This window comes from Mangifera indica, chromosome 6 (assembly GCF_011075055.1).
Source record: "Mangifera indica cultivar Alphonso chromosome 6, CATAS_Mindica_2.1, whole genome shotgun sequence".
In the NCBI taxonomy this organism is placed as follows: domain Eukaryota; kingdom Viridiplantae; phylum Streptophyta; class Magnoliopsida; order Sapindales; family Anacardiaceae; genus Mangifera; species Mangifera indica.
The window spans coordinates 9,433,866-9,448,015 of record NC_058142.1 but is presented as its reverse complement, the minus strand read 5'-3'; the positions used below and the strand labels follow the sequence as shown (position 1 = coordinate 9,448,015).

At 29.4% G+C, this 14,150-nt stretch overlaps 1 protein-coding gene across 1 annotated transcript; it reads left to right on the top strand.

Moving 5' to 3' along the window:
* The first annotated feature begins 11,107 nt into the window (after positions 1–11,107).
* Positions 11,108–13,706, top strand: LOC123219355 (cation/calcium exchanger 4-like). The gene has a single exon (XM_044641265.1). The coding sequence runs from the start codon at positions 11,491–11,493 to the stop codon at positions 13,444–13,446; it is 1,956 nt and encodes a 651-aa protein (XP_044497200.1). The 5' UTR covers positions 11,108–11,490; the 3' UTR covers positions 13,447–13,706.
* Positions 13,707–14,150: the final 444 nt, after the last annotated feature.

Below are 14,150 nucleotides of genomic sequence, written 5' to 3'. Positions count from 1 at the left end.
AACTTTTTTTAATTCCAAAACCCCCTAAAAATATCATATTCACTTTTATATATTTTAAAAATTCTATTATGCCCAATGCTTTATGTCACTCTTTTTTATGGATGATTTGAAGACAATGTTCTTTTATTCACTTTTTTCAAAATCTCATTGTTTCATGGTAAGTTCATGTATAAGAAATTACCTTAAAAGTTCTTTAACAGATAAAGTTTTGACATCTTTTGTTTCTTCAATTACTGTCACTTTATGCTTACAAAAAGGAGGTAAACACCTAAGAAGTTTCTTGATATTTTCTTGATTTATGTAAACTTTGCCAAGAATTTTCAATTCATTTACAATTATAATAAATCTATCAAACATGTCACTAATAATCTCATTTTCTTTCATTTTGAATCATTCATATGAGTGTGTGAGTATATTAATTTTAGTTTTTTTGACTTGTGAAGTTCCCTCATTTGACACTATTAATAATTCTCGAATTTATTTAGCTAAGGTGCAAGCTTGCACCTTATTAAAGTTGCACTCATTTATTGCACAATATAAGACATTTATAGCCCTACCATTAATGACAATATTTCTTTTATCTTAAAAGGTCATTTCCTCCCTAATTTTGGACACTTGTATTCCATCTACTTTTTTCATGGGTACAAAAAATTCATCTTACACTACATCCCAAAACTTATAATCACTTTGAATGAAAATCGACATATAATTCTTCCAATGGGCATATATAGTGCTATCAAATAATAATGATCTATTAGGGACAAACCCTTCACTAATGGTATAAGATTTTCTGAGCATCATAGTTTTTGCTCTAAATGGTTAAGTTTATAAAATTAAGCAACCTCTCTCTGATACCAATTGAAGGTTTGAATGGCCTAAGAGAGGGAAAAATTAGACTTTTAAAACTATTTATACCAATTTAGAAGATTAATGGAATTGAAATCATTTAATGAATAGTGACTAATTTTTAATGCAATTTATAAGAATATCAAGAGTTAATTCAAATAATCAATTAAAATAAGAAAAACATATAACATAACATAAAAAATAAAAGGATTAGAAAAACAAACACGCGATATATAGTGGTTTGAAATAACTCAATCTACGTCTACTCCTCCAAACTATCTCCCTTAAAGTATTCCACTCATCATTAGTAGACAAAATCCCAACCAAGTATTTCTTCATAATGTAAATAGCTTCCAAAGTGTTATTAACTTTTATAAGAACTAAAGTTCAATTTTTTTCTCACTCTTTTATAGTACGAATTTATAAGAATATGAAGTTTAGAATTCTCTCAAAGAATGTATTTGAAAGTTTAAATTTAATACAAACTAATAAATCTGAATTTAAGAAAATGAATAAGCAAGGATTTTGATTTTAAAAAAATTGCAAGTGAACAGCTCAAGAATATTTTGGTCTTGATTGTATGAAAATTTTAGCTTGCAAAAGTTATTTCCAAGTGAATTTAATTGAGTTCATGTGAGGAAAAAAAAGGAAAGCAATTATTATGCACAAATCTAGTTGTTATACATTTCCAAAAAATGCATAATTTGATTGATCGAATATATTTCGGTCAACTGGATATAATGTGACACTTTCATACATCAACGTGACATTAGCCATTAAAAATTTCATTACTCAAATCAATCGATCGAAAGGGATTCGGTCAACTAGATTTTTAGATGCCAAAAATATAGCTTCTAGATGATCCAACAGCTACAATTTTGAAATTTTGGTTAGTTAATTTGGTCAACCAAATTTTATAACACTTTGCCCCTTGAAGTTTCAAAAAATCATAATTTTCCCCTAAAATGTTAAAAATGACAATTTAACCCATTTGGAAAATTCTTTCAAAACCAAATTTGAAATATGAAATTTCAGTCCATGAAACTTCATAATTTCAAATGAGTTATTAAAATTTGATAAAAACTGACTTTAACTTATTAAGTTTGAAAAATGACATTTTAATCAAAAAATTTGAGAGATATTAAAACAAATTTTTTGAGAGAGTTTTCACATGCAAATAAATATTTTAATCAATCTTGATACTTCATGATTACAAAAACATTTACCAAAATTTGAGTTTTTCTTCAAATCTTCAAGAATTTTTCATTTGAGTTTTGTCTTTGATTTCCTACCTTAATCATCCTTCAAATATATTAGGTAAATCTTTGAAATCTTAAGACTTATAATCAAGTAATGACATTAGTTAATATGATTAGAGACATGAATATTTTATCATGAAAATAATAGTATAATGACTATTTTAAGTCAATAATCTTCCCTTTCTTGATTATAACAAACATATATATACTTCAAAGAATTTTAGAAAAATATACTAATAAATCTATTTCCTTGAAGTTAGGAAATCCTTGATTTTTAAGGAGAAATTAAAATAATTCGCTCTAAAAGACCACGTTTCGTCCTTCTGAATATATGCACCATAAACAAATGACAATGTACTCTATATCAATGTTATATATAACAAATATCAAATTTCCATATCAATCACAAAATCCCACAATTTACATATTATTCTCACATCCAAATATCAAATTTCCACTCATATCAAATATTCATATCCATAATATATGTTTCAAACATAACGTCCATATATCAACATTCATAATTTCTATCCCTTTGTTAGTATCCAGAAAAAAAAAAAAAAAAATATATATATATATATATATATATATATATATATAAACAATAAGACAAAGTAAAATTAAAATACATAAACATAAAGAAAAGAAATATAAGCATCAAAGCGCAATCCATGAAAAAAGGTCCAAATAACCATGATCATCAAAATAAGAGCACCAAAGTCCAAACAAGAGAAAACATCAAATCATTTGAAATGCCTAAATACAAAGAAAAAAAGGGAAAAAAGAAAAATAAAGATAAACATGATATGGTAGCCTCTAATGGTAGGGGAAAATGAAGGTTGGCATGAGAAAAATAGATATGACAGTCTTTGACATAAGTGGTGGCTTTATAATGAAGTCAATCATACTTTATATTTGCATATAATTGATGAACAAGAGTAGGATAAATACAACCACTTAAAATGGCAAACCTAATCTACCTAAGTCTATCAAAAAGAACGATAAGGTTAAATTGGGCTAACAAATCAAAGTTGACAACATGGGTTTTGCACAAGGCACACCAACTATAATGATAAACATAAGTTAAAATGGTCTGGGTAGACTGATAGTAGGATTGATTGAAGGGAGCGTTTAAAGACTCAGTTTGATCTACACTGATTTAAAGTTTTATCCTCAACATTTCTAAAAGACCTAAAGGCACACCTAGAACTCCTATGAACTCTTGAATTAGGCATAGCTAAGAAATTCAAATATACATAAACGAATCTTACAATTTAGGAATCTAAGTTAATCACGACATAAAAAGAAGGTTCGAAACAATAAAACAAAGAAGTAAGAAAACAAATACCACATTGAATGATATGAAATGTGATAGAATGCAAAACAACTTCATATGTATGTGCAAAAGCAAAATCATACATTCATATGAACATACCTGAATTCAAAAACCAAATGCACACCCAAGTTAAAAATGGTGAGAGGAAGCCAATGGTGAGTTTGCAATTCAAAATAGACAATCAAAATAGGTATTTTAGGACAAAATTGAAATTAGAAAGACAAAATTGGTTTTTGATTTAAGGCTTAAATTGGCAAATTGATGGATGGAAAATATTAGAAAGATGTTGGAAAAGGTAAATTTTTTAATTTGATGAAAAACAACAAAAATTTGGGTGATTTTGAGAGAAATCCGAAAAGTTAGAGCTTAGGATTTTGGCAAGATTTTGAATGATTTTTAGTAAAATGTGGAGTTTTTCAAAAGGGGGTTTTTGGTGAAATGAGTAGAAAGTGTGTTTAAGAGTGATTTGATGCAAAAAAAAATAAGTATGGAAGAGATTTGTAAAGATGTGGAGAAATTGATAGAGAGAAGTTGGAGAAAAAACAAAAGATGGTTGCAAACTTTAAGTTTGAAATGAAATTAAGGTTGCCCTTATACGCTTAGAATTAGGAAATCTGGTTGACCAAATTTAATAGGATTTTGTCGACTGAATTATTTTATAAAATTCAGGTGGATCACATTTTGCATTTTGTCAACTGAATTCTACACAATCCAAGTAATTTTTTTTAGTGTATTTGTTTTGTCATTTTGAGCATAAACAGACTTAAACGATCCAATTATGCAATTTTTTTATTCAAGAGGATTAAATGCAATGCAGTTTAATACAAAACATGATGACAAAGAAATCAAATGCATAAGCAATCAATACACATGTAATTAACACAAATTTTTTTATTAAATATGACCAAACATAAGATTTATAAATAAGGAAAATATTAACACTTTCGATTCAATCAAATCACCATAACCACAATAATATATAAGTGTAAATACTAATATATCGATTTCATGATCCCAAGTTCACCTCTAATTTTGTAAGAATATTCTTTTCTAAAAGGTTTTGTAAGAATATCCGCAAGTTGATTTTCAGTGGACATAAAGTTTAGAAAAATATTACCCTTTTGAACATGGTCTCAAACAAAATGATGTTTAATTTCAATATGTTTAGTTTGAGAGTGTTAAACGAGATTTTTGGATAAGTTAATAGCATTTATGTTGTCACACAAGATTGAAATTTTAGAGAAGTTAACTCTATAATCCCTAGAGGTTTGTTGCATCCATAAGACTTGAGCACAACAACTCTGGACTGTAATATATTCCACTGTTTTGTTTTCTTGAAAATCATGAAATTAATGCATGATCTAGAAAATGATAAATATCACTAATATGTTCTTTAACTACTTGGCTACCTGTAAAGTTAGCATCTAAATAACTTACTAGATCAAATAAAGTTTCCTTAGGATATCACAAGTCAAAAAATCTAATGTCATTCAAATATTTAAAGATTCTGTTAAGGGCTTTCAAATGGGATTCTTTGAGACATGATTGGATTCGTGCACATAAGCACACTAAATATAATATTGGATCTACTAGTTGTTAAATATAAAAGAGAGTCAATTATACCTCTATACTTTTTCACATTGACATTCAACCGTCTTTCATCTTTGGTAAGTTTAATAATTGAACTCATTGGTGTACTTAGGTTTTGAGTCCTTCTATGCCAAACTTCTTTAATGAGTCTTTGATGTATGAAGCTTGGTTGATAAAAATGTCATCTTTGCATTGTTTGATGTTAAGTTTAAGAAAGTACTTGAGTTCTCTCATCATACTAATTTCAAATTCTTTGCTCATAAAATTATAAAATTCTTCATACAAAGAGTTAGTAGAATAAAAAATGATATCATTAATATATATTTGAATTAAGAATATATCAATTTCTCAATGTTTGATGAATAATGTGATATCTATTTTTCCTATGCAAAAACATCTTTTAAGCAAGAATTACTTAATAATTCGTACCATGCTTGAGGAGCTTTTTTTAAACTATAAAAGCCTTTTGAGATTTAAAAATATGGCTTAGAAAATCATGATTTTCCAACATGGTAGGTTGTTCAACATAAACTTCCTTCATAATAAATCTATTTAGAAAAACACTTTTAATATCAGTTTGATATAAATTAAAAATTTTGGAACTTACAAATACCAAAAACATCCTAATAGATTATAATCTAGCCACCAGTGCAAAAGTTTCTTCAAGATTTATTCCCTCTTTTTGGTTGTAACTTTGAGCCACTAATCTAACTTTATTTCTAACAATCACTCCGAATTCATCCATTTTATTTTTTAAACTCATTTCGTACCAATAACAGATTGGTGATCCAAATGAGGGACTAATTTCCAAATATTATTTCTTTCAACTTGATTTAATGTTTATCATTAAAATCCAAAATTTATCATTTAATGTTTTATGAAATGTTTTTGGTTCAAATTGAGAGATAAATGCAAAATTATTGCAAATATTTATCTAGTTTTAACACTTTGATCTTGAGTTTCCTCACCAATGATCAATTTTTTAGGATGAGCATTTGCATATTTCCAAGCCTTAGGGAGATCCCTATCTTCTTTATGTTTTGACTCTCTTTTTATCTCATTCCCAACTTCATTTGGTGAATCATTCTATTTGGGCTTCATTCTTGACTATATCATTATCAATATCAACTTACACGCTAATTGAAAGATTCAATTCATTAAAAATAACATGTATAGATTCCTTAACTACTAGTGTCATTTTGTTAAACACCTTAAATGTTTTGCTAGATGATAAATATCCAAGAAATATGTCAATGTTCGATTTTAAATCAATTTTCCTAATTTTTTTCGTTCAAAATAAAACAATTATCTCCAAAAACTTTAAAATAATCAATATTTGATTTTTTTTTTGTAAAGCTTATAAGGAGATTTATCCAAAGATAAACTAATTGAAACACTATTTAAAACATAACACGTGGTATTTACAACTTTTACCCAAAAATATTGAGGTAAAGTTTTTTTATTTAACGTGGTTTTAAACATCTCTTAAATCATCATATTCTTTTTTTCAAATATACTATTTTGTTGAGGAATTCTAGGACAAGAAAATTGATATTCTATATCATGCTCATTACAAAATATCTCAAACAAATATTTCTCAAATTCTCCTCCATGATCACTTTTAATACAAGAAATATGCATTTCTTTTTTCTTTTTGTATTTTTTTTTTGCAAATTTTGAAAATGCAGGGAAAGATTCATATTTTGATACAAGAAAAATTACCTAAGTGAATATTAAAAAATTATCAATAATAACAAAAGCATAATGTTTCCATCTAGACTTGTAGTTCTTGATGGGCTAAAAAGATCAATATGAAGAAATTATAAAGGTTTAGATGTGAAAATATGAATTTTGTTTTCAAAAAATTTTTTTGTTTGTTTGTTAAATTGACATGCATCACAAATTTTTTCTTTGACAAAATCTATTTTTTGAAGATCTTTGACAAGTTCTTTCTTGGAGATTTTTAAAATTAAGTTCATACTACCATGACTTAACCTTTTATGCAACAATTAACTATTTTCATACAATGCAGAAAAACATAAGTTTTCATGAGATGTATTTTCTATGTATACAGTGTAAACATTTCTATCTTTATTTTCTATAAAAATTAGTTTCCTATCATTCATATTTCATATAATATAACTATTTGACTAAAAAATGACTCTAAATCATTTATCATATAACTAACTAATACTAAGAAGATTATACTTAAAAATATTAGCCAAGAATACATTTTCAATAACAGTGTGAGAATTGTTATTAATATCTCCTATACAAATAATTTTATCCTTCACATTGTCTCCAAAGGTGATATGTCCTCCATTTTTCTTGCTTAACATTAAGAATCGGGAGATATCCCAAGTTGTGTGTCTTGAGCAAACACTATCAAGGTATCATTCATTCTTCCTCCTTTTGTTTTTTCGATCCTCATTATTTGTAATTGTCATAAAACACATATTGGCTACTTCATTATCCTTTTTTTTTTGGACTCACTTTCATCATTATCATCCCATATAGCTTGCATTGCTTTCTTCTTCGATCTTTCAGTTTTTGGGAGTAACCAATCATATTTCATGTGTCTCGGTTTCTTACATTCATAACACACAATTTGTTCTATTTTTTTTCTTTCTTCTCTTTCACTTTTAGCAGACTCTTTCTTGGTGAAGTTTTTATTTTTTCTTAATTTTTTATTTCTTAGAAACTTTTCAATCTTTCTAATCAAAAGGGCAATATCTCTTCTTTGTCGAGGAATTTTTCACTGTCTTTGATGGATAATTTGAAGGAAATGCTCATATTCTTCTTCTCAACTTCTTCAATTTCTCGTTATTTTATAGTAAGAGCATTTGTGAAAAGTGACCCCAAAAGTTCTTCAAAAGGTAAGTTATTGACATATTTGGCTTCTTCAATTACCATCACTTTGGGATCTTAAGGAGGCAAACACCTACAAAGTTTGTTGACAATTTCTTGGTTAGTGTAAACCTTACCAAGATTTTTCAATTCATTCATATTTGTAATAAATCTATTAAACATATTACTAATAGTCTCATTTTCTTTCATTTTGAATAATTAATATGAGTATGTGAACATGCTAATTTTAGTTTTTTTGACTTTTGAAGTTTACTCATTTAACACCATCGATATTCCTAAATTTCTTTAGTTGTGGTGTAAGCTTGCACCTCATTAAAGTTGTATTAATTGAGTGCACAATATACGACATTCATAGCCTAACATTAATGACAATATTTCTTTTATCTTGAAGGGTCATTTCCTCCCTAGTTTTGAGCACTTGTATTCTATTTACATCCTTTATAGGTACAAAAGGTTCATCTTGTACTATATCCTATAACTCATAATCACTTTGAAGGAAAAATTGATATATGATTCTTCCAATGGACATATTTGGTACCATCAAATAATGATGATCATATTTGGTACCATCAAATAATGACAATCTATTAGAGGCAAACCCTTCACTAACGGTATGAGATTTTCTTAAATTCATAGTTTTTGCTCTAAACGGTTAAGTTTAGAAATTAAGCAACCTCGCTCTTATACCAATTGAAGGATCAAATAACCTAAAAATTAGTGAGTCTGGCTTTTAAAACTATTTATACCAATTTAAATGATTAATGCAATTGAGATTACTTAATGGATGTTGGCTAATTTTTAATGCAATTTATAAGAATGTCAAAAGTTGATTCAAATAATCAATTTGAACAAAAAAAACATATAACATAAAATAAAAGGTAAATGGATTTGAAAAGCGAACACGCAATATATAATGGTTTAGTGTAACCCGACTTACGTCCACTCCTCCAAGTTATTATCCTTGGAGTGTTCTATTAATCCTTAGTTATATGTACATAGTTTTAAGTATACAAATAGATATATGTATATAAATGATATATCATCATATAATCAAGTATTATTTTGTCGTTAATTTAAAATTATCTAATCACATGATATGATACATTATTTATATACTTAACTATATACTCAAAATTATATACACATAATTTTATCGATAATTAGAGAATTATTTTACTAATTTTATAGGTAAAAACTATCAACAATCATATTTTCTTATAAAAAATTAGCATCAATGGATAAAGATAGACATGTCAAATGGGTTAAGCTAGCCCAAAGCATGGGAAAATAGCTTGATTCTAAAGGGCACAACCCACCACTGTAGTGGCTTGTGCTAGGTTTGTAGGCCTTTTGGGTTGTGCCACTGGCCAACCTAATTATAAACTAAATTGAAAAAAAAAATTGTTTTAAGCCTGAAAGGTTGCCTGTAGCCAGGCCAATAACTATTGGGGTTTGAACTAATTTTATTTTTTTTAAATTTTTTTCTATATAAAGCCGTTCCCCCACTCTCTAAACCACACACATCCAATCTAATTTCTCAGTCTTTCATTCTCTCTCTACATTTTCTTCTTTCGATCCTTCTCACATTCAACATTTTCTTTATTTAATTTTAATCTTTCAATTTCAATCTCAATTTCTCTCTATATTCTATTTATTCAATTTTTGTATTAATTTTTTTTGTCTCTAGTGTATAAAAAAAATATTTTAAAAATAATTATTTAAATTTAATAATATAAATTTTTTTTCCCAATTAATACAATTGAGAGTTGTAAATTGGAACTCAATTCATCAAATCACATTTTGTTTATATTTTCAAATGATATAAAATCATTTTCTATTATTAATTGTTGTATATAATTGAATGAAATTATTTAATTTATTGATGTCACTGTGATGGATTTGCTTTTTGTAACTACGTCTTTGTGGATTGCCTGATACTTGAACCGAGACAATTATATTTCATACACTTTGTCGGCAAGAAGAACCGACTAACTTGCATGTCTGATCTTTAAATAGTGTCACTCGTAATTTTTGTTATACCTATTATTGCCACAATTCCCTAATGTTTATTAACAACATAATTTCTTTTATGTTTTTACAATTTTGTTAATTATTATTATTATTTTTAAATATTTTCATAATGAAAAAACTTATTATACTCTAAACAAAAAAAGTGTGCAAACAATTGGGATAACTTCACTTTTGTATACTCAATTAATAAGAAATTAGTGTAATGTAAATACTGTAACATAGACCATACATAGTTTTTGTTATAGTATTTATATTGCACCTATTCATGATCAATTAATTCTACAAAAGTGAAGTAATTTTAATTGTTTGAACATATTTTTTGTTTAGAACATATTAAATGTTTTCATTATCAAAATACTTTAAAAAAAACAATAATTAACAAAATTGTAAAAACAAAATAGAAACTAAATTGTGAATAAACATTAATGGAATGGTGACAGGTATAGAAAAAATGCGAAAGATACTTTTGAATGACCACTCATGCGAGTTATTTAGTTCTTCTTGGTGGTTGAATATATGAAAAATAGTTATCATGACTCAAGTATTGGGTGAGTCAAAAATACGTAGTTAAAGAAAATAAATCTATTGTGGCAACACTAATAAAATAAAAAATTTCTTGTAATTAGATAAAATAATTAGTAATAAAAATAATTTTATATCATTTAAAAATATAAACAAAATACGATTTAATAGATCAACTTATAATTTACAATCCTTTGTTATATTAATTTGGAAAAAAATTTATATTGATAAATTTAAATAATTATTTAAAAATTTTTTAATTAATGTCGACTCCCCAGCCTAATCGTTTAGAGTTTGATACGACACGACCTTATATATATATATATATATATAAGGTTGTGTGATGAGCCTAGCTAAATTTTCGTGTTGACCTAGCTTAAAGGCCCGCCACTAAGCCTCTAGGGCCAGTAGGCGGTTGAAGTTAGCTTAGCCCATCCCAATATGACCAATTTACACCTCTAAATAAAGATATATGACATTAGAGGAATATTAAATTATAGAATTTGATCAAGCTTAAAAATATTTTTATTTTAATAACCTCTAATTTGCGCTTAATATTTTTTTTCATACGTTTAAAAAAAAAAACAATTAGCTTTCTATCAAGTTTTAATCGTTTTATTTTGGTCCACAAATGTTATCCAATTTATCAGAAAAAACCCCCTAAGGCTTCACACGTGCTCATAAACAAAGAAATTGAGAGACAACAAGAGGGAGTAACCAAGAAACTTCTTCAAACAACAAGACAGTCAAATCAAAACTTATGATCAAAGAATCCCAGAATTCTAACTCTGTTCATTTTTTGTTTTTTTAAACAAAACCCTAGCTTATTTTGGGAAAAATCTCTCAACTTTATCAATCTATACTGGTAAGTCCTCAAATTTCTTGCCTGGATTCATCAATAGGTAATCGGGTCGTTTTGAATTTTTTTCCTTATTTTAGTTAGTGTTTAGGGTTTTGTTTTTGTTCAAGAAATGAAACCCTAGGCACATTTGATTTTCGGGTTTTTTTGGGGAGATTCGTAGGTCAGGATATTGGAGAATGAAGTTGTTAAACGGGTTGTATAGTTCAAGAAACCCTAAGTTTCATGGGGTTTTTAATGGAATCTGTAGCTTGGTTTTGTTTTTCTTGTTTTACAACCATTCAGATGTGATGAACAGCCCAATTTTAAAGCAATCTTCATCGTTTATTGATCATAGTTTGTCTCACAACCCTGTTAAGAATAATGGGTCAAGTCAGTTTTTGGTCATTCGCCGAAAAACAATGGAAATCAATGACAATTCATCAAGTTTACCTAATAATATGACTGTGGGCAATTCTGCCTTGTGTGCTGGATTGGTTGATCATAGTGGTTTTGCTAACAAGTGTGAGTTCTTGAAAGCAAACCCGGAATGTTCATCAGGGGGGTTCTTTGATTACATTAAGTTCTTATATTGTGATTGCGGAGGATTTACGCTTTTTGGTTATATAGTATTGCTTATTTGGTTGGCTGCATTGTTTTATCTATTGGGTAACACGGCAGCAGATTATTTTTGTTGTTCATTGGAGAAGCTCTCAAGTCTGTTGAGGCTGCCTCCAACTGTTGCTGGAGTTACGCTCCTTCCTCTTGGCAATGGAGCGCCGGATGTGTTTGCTAGTATAGCTGCTTTTACGGGGACAAACACGGCTGAAGTTGGACTTAATAGTGTGTTGGGTGGTGCGGTATTTGTTACTTCTATTGTTGTTGGGACTGTTTCACTTTGTGTTGCAGAGAAGGGAGTTCAGATTGATAGGAAATGTTTTATTAGAGATGTTGGTTTCTTTCTCTTTACACTTGTGTGCTTGTTGATAATTTTAGTTTATGGGAAAGTTAGTGTTAAGGTGGCTCTTTCATTTGTATCAATCTATGTGGTTTATGCATTTGCTGTGGCTGCAAATGAGATTTTGAGGAAACATGCACAGCGGTTGAAATTGGATGTTGTTACTCCCCTGCTCCCTGTCAGGGGAAGTGTATTTTCTCAAGGAAGTGAAGAGGATGTTTCAGTGTATAGTTCTTTGCTTGACCTCGATACAGAAGATGATCCACCACAACTCCATCCTTCCTTACCTCAGTGGATGTGGTCTTCAAATGTGGCAATATATTCAAACCATTTAACGAAAAGCAATGAGTTTGATAATGAAAGACCATGGGGCTGGACTGATGAGGCAACTCAAAATAACAATTCATCTTGTTCATGGTCTAAAATAATTTCACTCTTGGAGTTTCCATTGACAGTGCCAAGACGTTTAACAATTCCATCAGTTGAGGAAGAAATGTGGTCAAAGCCATATGGTGTTGCCAGTGCTTTGTTGGCACCGATTCTCCTGGCACATCTGTGGAGTTGCAGAGACAATTTAAGCTCTCAAAGCATATGGGTTGCATATTTTATTGGTGTTGCTGTTGGTTGTTCACTTAGTGGTCTTGCATATCGGTTCACTGTATCTGATCATCCACCTCAGAATTACTTAATTCTCTGGGTTTTAGGAGGATTTCTTATGAGTATTGTCTGGTTTTACATGATTGCTAATGAGCTTGTTGCTCTGCTTGTGGCATTTGGTATGATCTTAAGAATCAATCCCTCCATCCTTGGTTTAACTGTATTGGCATGGGGTAACTCTATGGGCGATTTAGTGTCCAATGTTGCACTAGCGATGAATGGCGGGGACAGTGTACAGATTGCTTTGTCTGGATGCTATGCAGGTCCCATGTTCAACACACTTGTTGGTTTGGGTATATCAATGCTTCTTGGAGCCTGGTCAAACAGACCAACTTCATATGTGATTCCCCGGGACCAGAGCTTGTTTTACACAATGGGATTTCTCATGTCAGGATTAGTCTTTGCACTTGTAGTTTTACCTCGGAATGACATGCGTCCAAGTAAATTGTTGGGGGCAGGCCTTATTATCCTCTATTTGATATTTCTTTCTCTCAGGTTACTTGGTGCTATGGGATTAATATCAATTGGTAGTTTGAACTGACCTTTCTCTTTTGATCAACAAAATAGACCTGGAGAATGTAAGATGTGAGGGAGAAGAGTCTCAAATTGATTTCCTGATCAGTTTTCATTCCTCACAAAGCTATAATATTGTATTTAAAAAAAAAAATGAAGATATTATTGTAATTGTAGGCATATATTGAACATGTACATTGTAATCATCCTACTCTAGTGGTTTGAGGACTGTGGATTTGTTACTTCTGATATTAAGGAAAGTCGAGGCTGATTTTTGTGTTTGATCAATCTGAGATTGCATTTGTTCCGGATGTATTGTTTTCTTTATTGCATTTTGAACAGATTTGTCACTTCTCCTCAAGGCTAAATTCTAATATTTTTGTGCCAGCTACATTAAATTAATCTCCCCTTCAACATGTCAGTTTGCATAGATAAAAAGGCAGGTTGGTTAGCTTACACAGGCATAACATATAGTAAGTGCTAAAAATGGTGGGGAAAAAATTTTGATCAGAGAGTAGCAACTGAGCATTGAACAAAACAAGGAGGATTTGGGCCACCAGTAGAGGCCTGTTAGCGTGAGATGGTGAAGAAGGGCAATGAATACTTGAGAACTGGATGTTGAACAAGGCCTAGACACATCAAGGGGGCTTGGCCAGCCCCAACCCTGATTTTTGGATGGCCCGTGACGGCCTGATTTACACTAGAGCAGCCCATGGGCCAGCCCGTAGGCCA

Coding starts and splice junctions, on each gene's coding strand:
- LOC123219355 (XM_044641265.1), top strand. CDS start 11,491: ATGAAGTTGTTAAACGGGTTGTATAGTTCAAGAAACCCTAAGTTTCAT.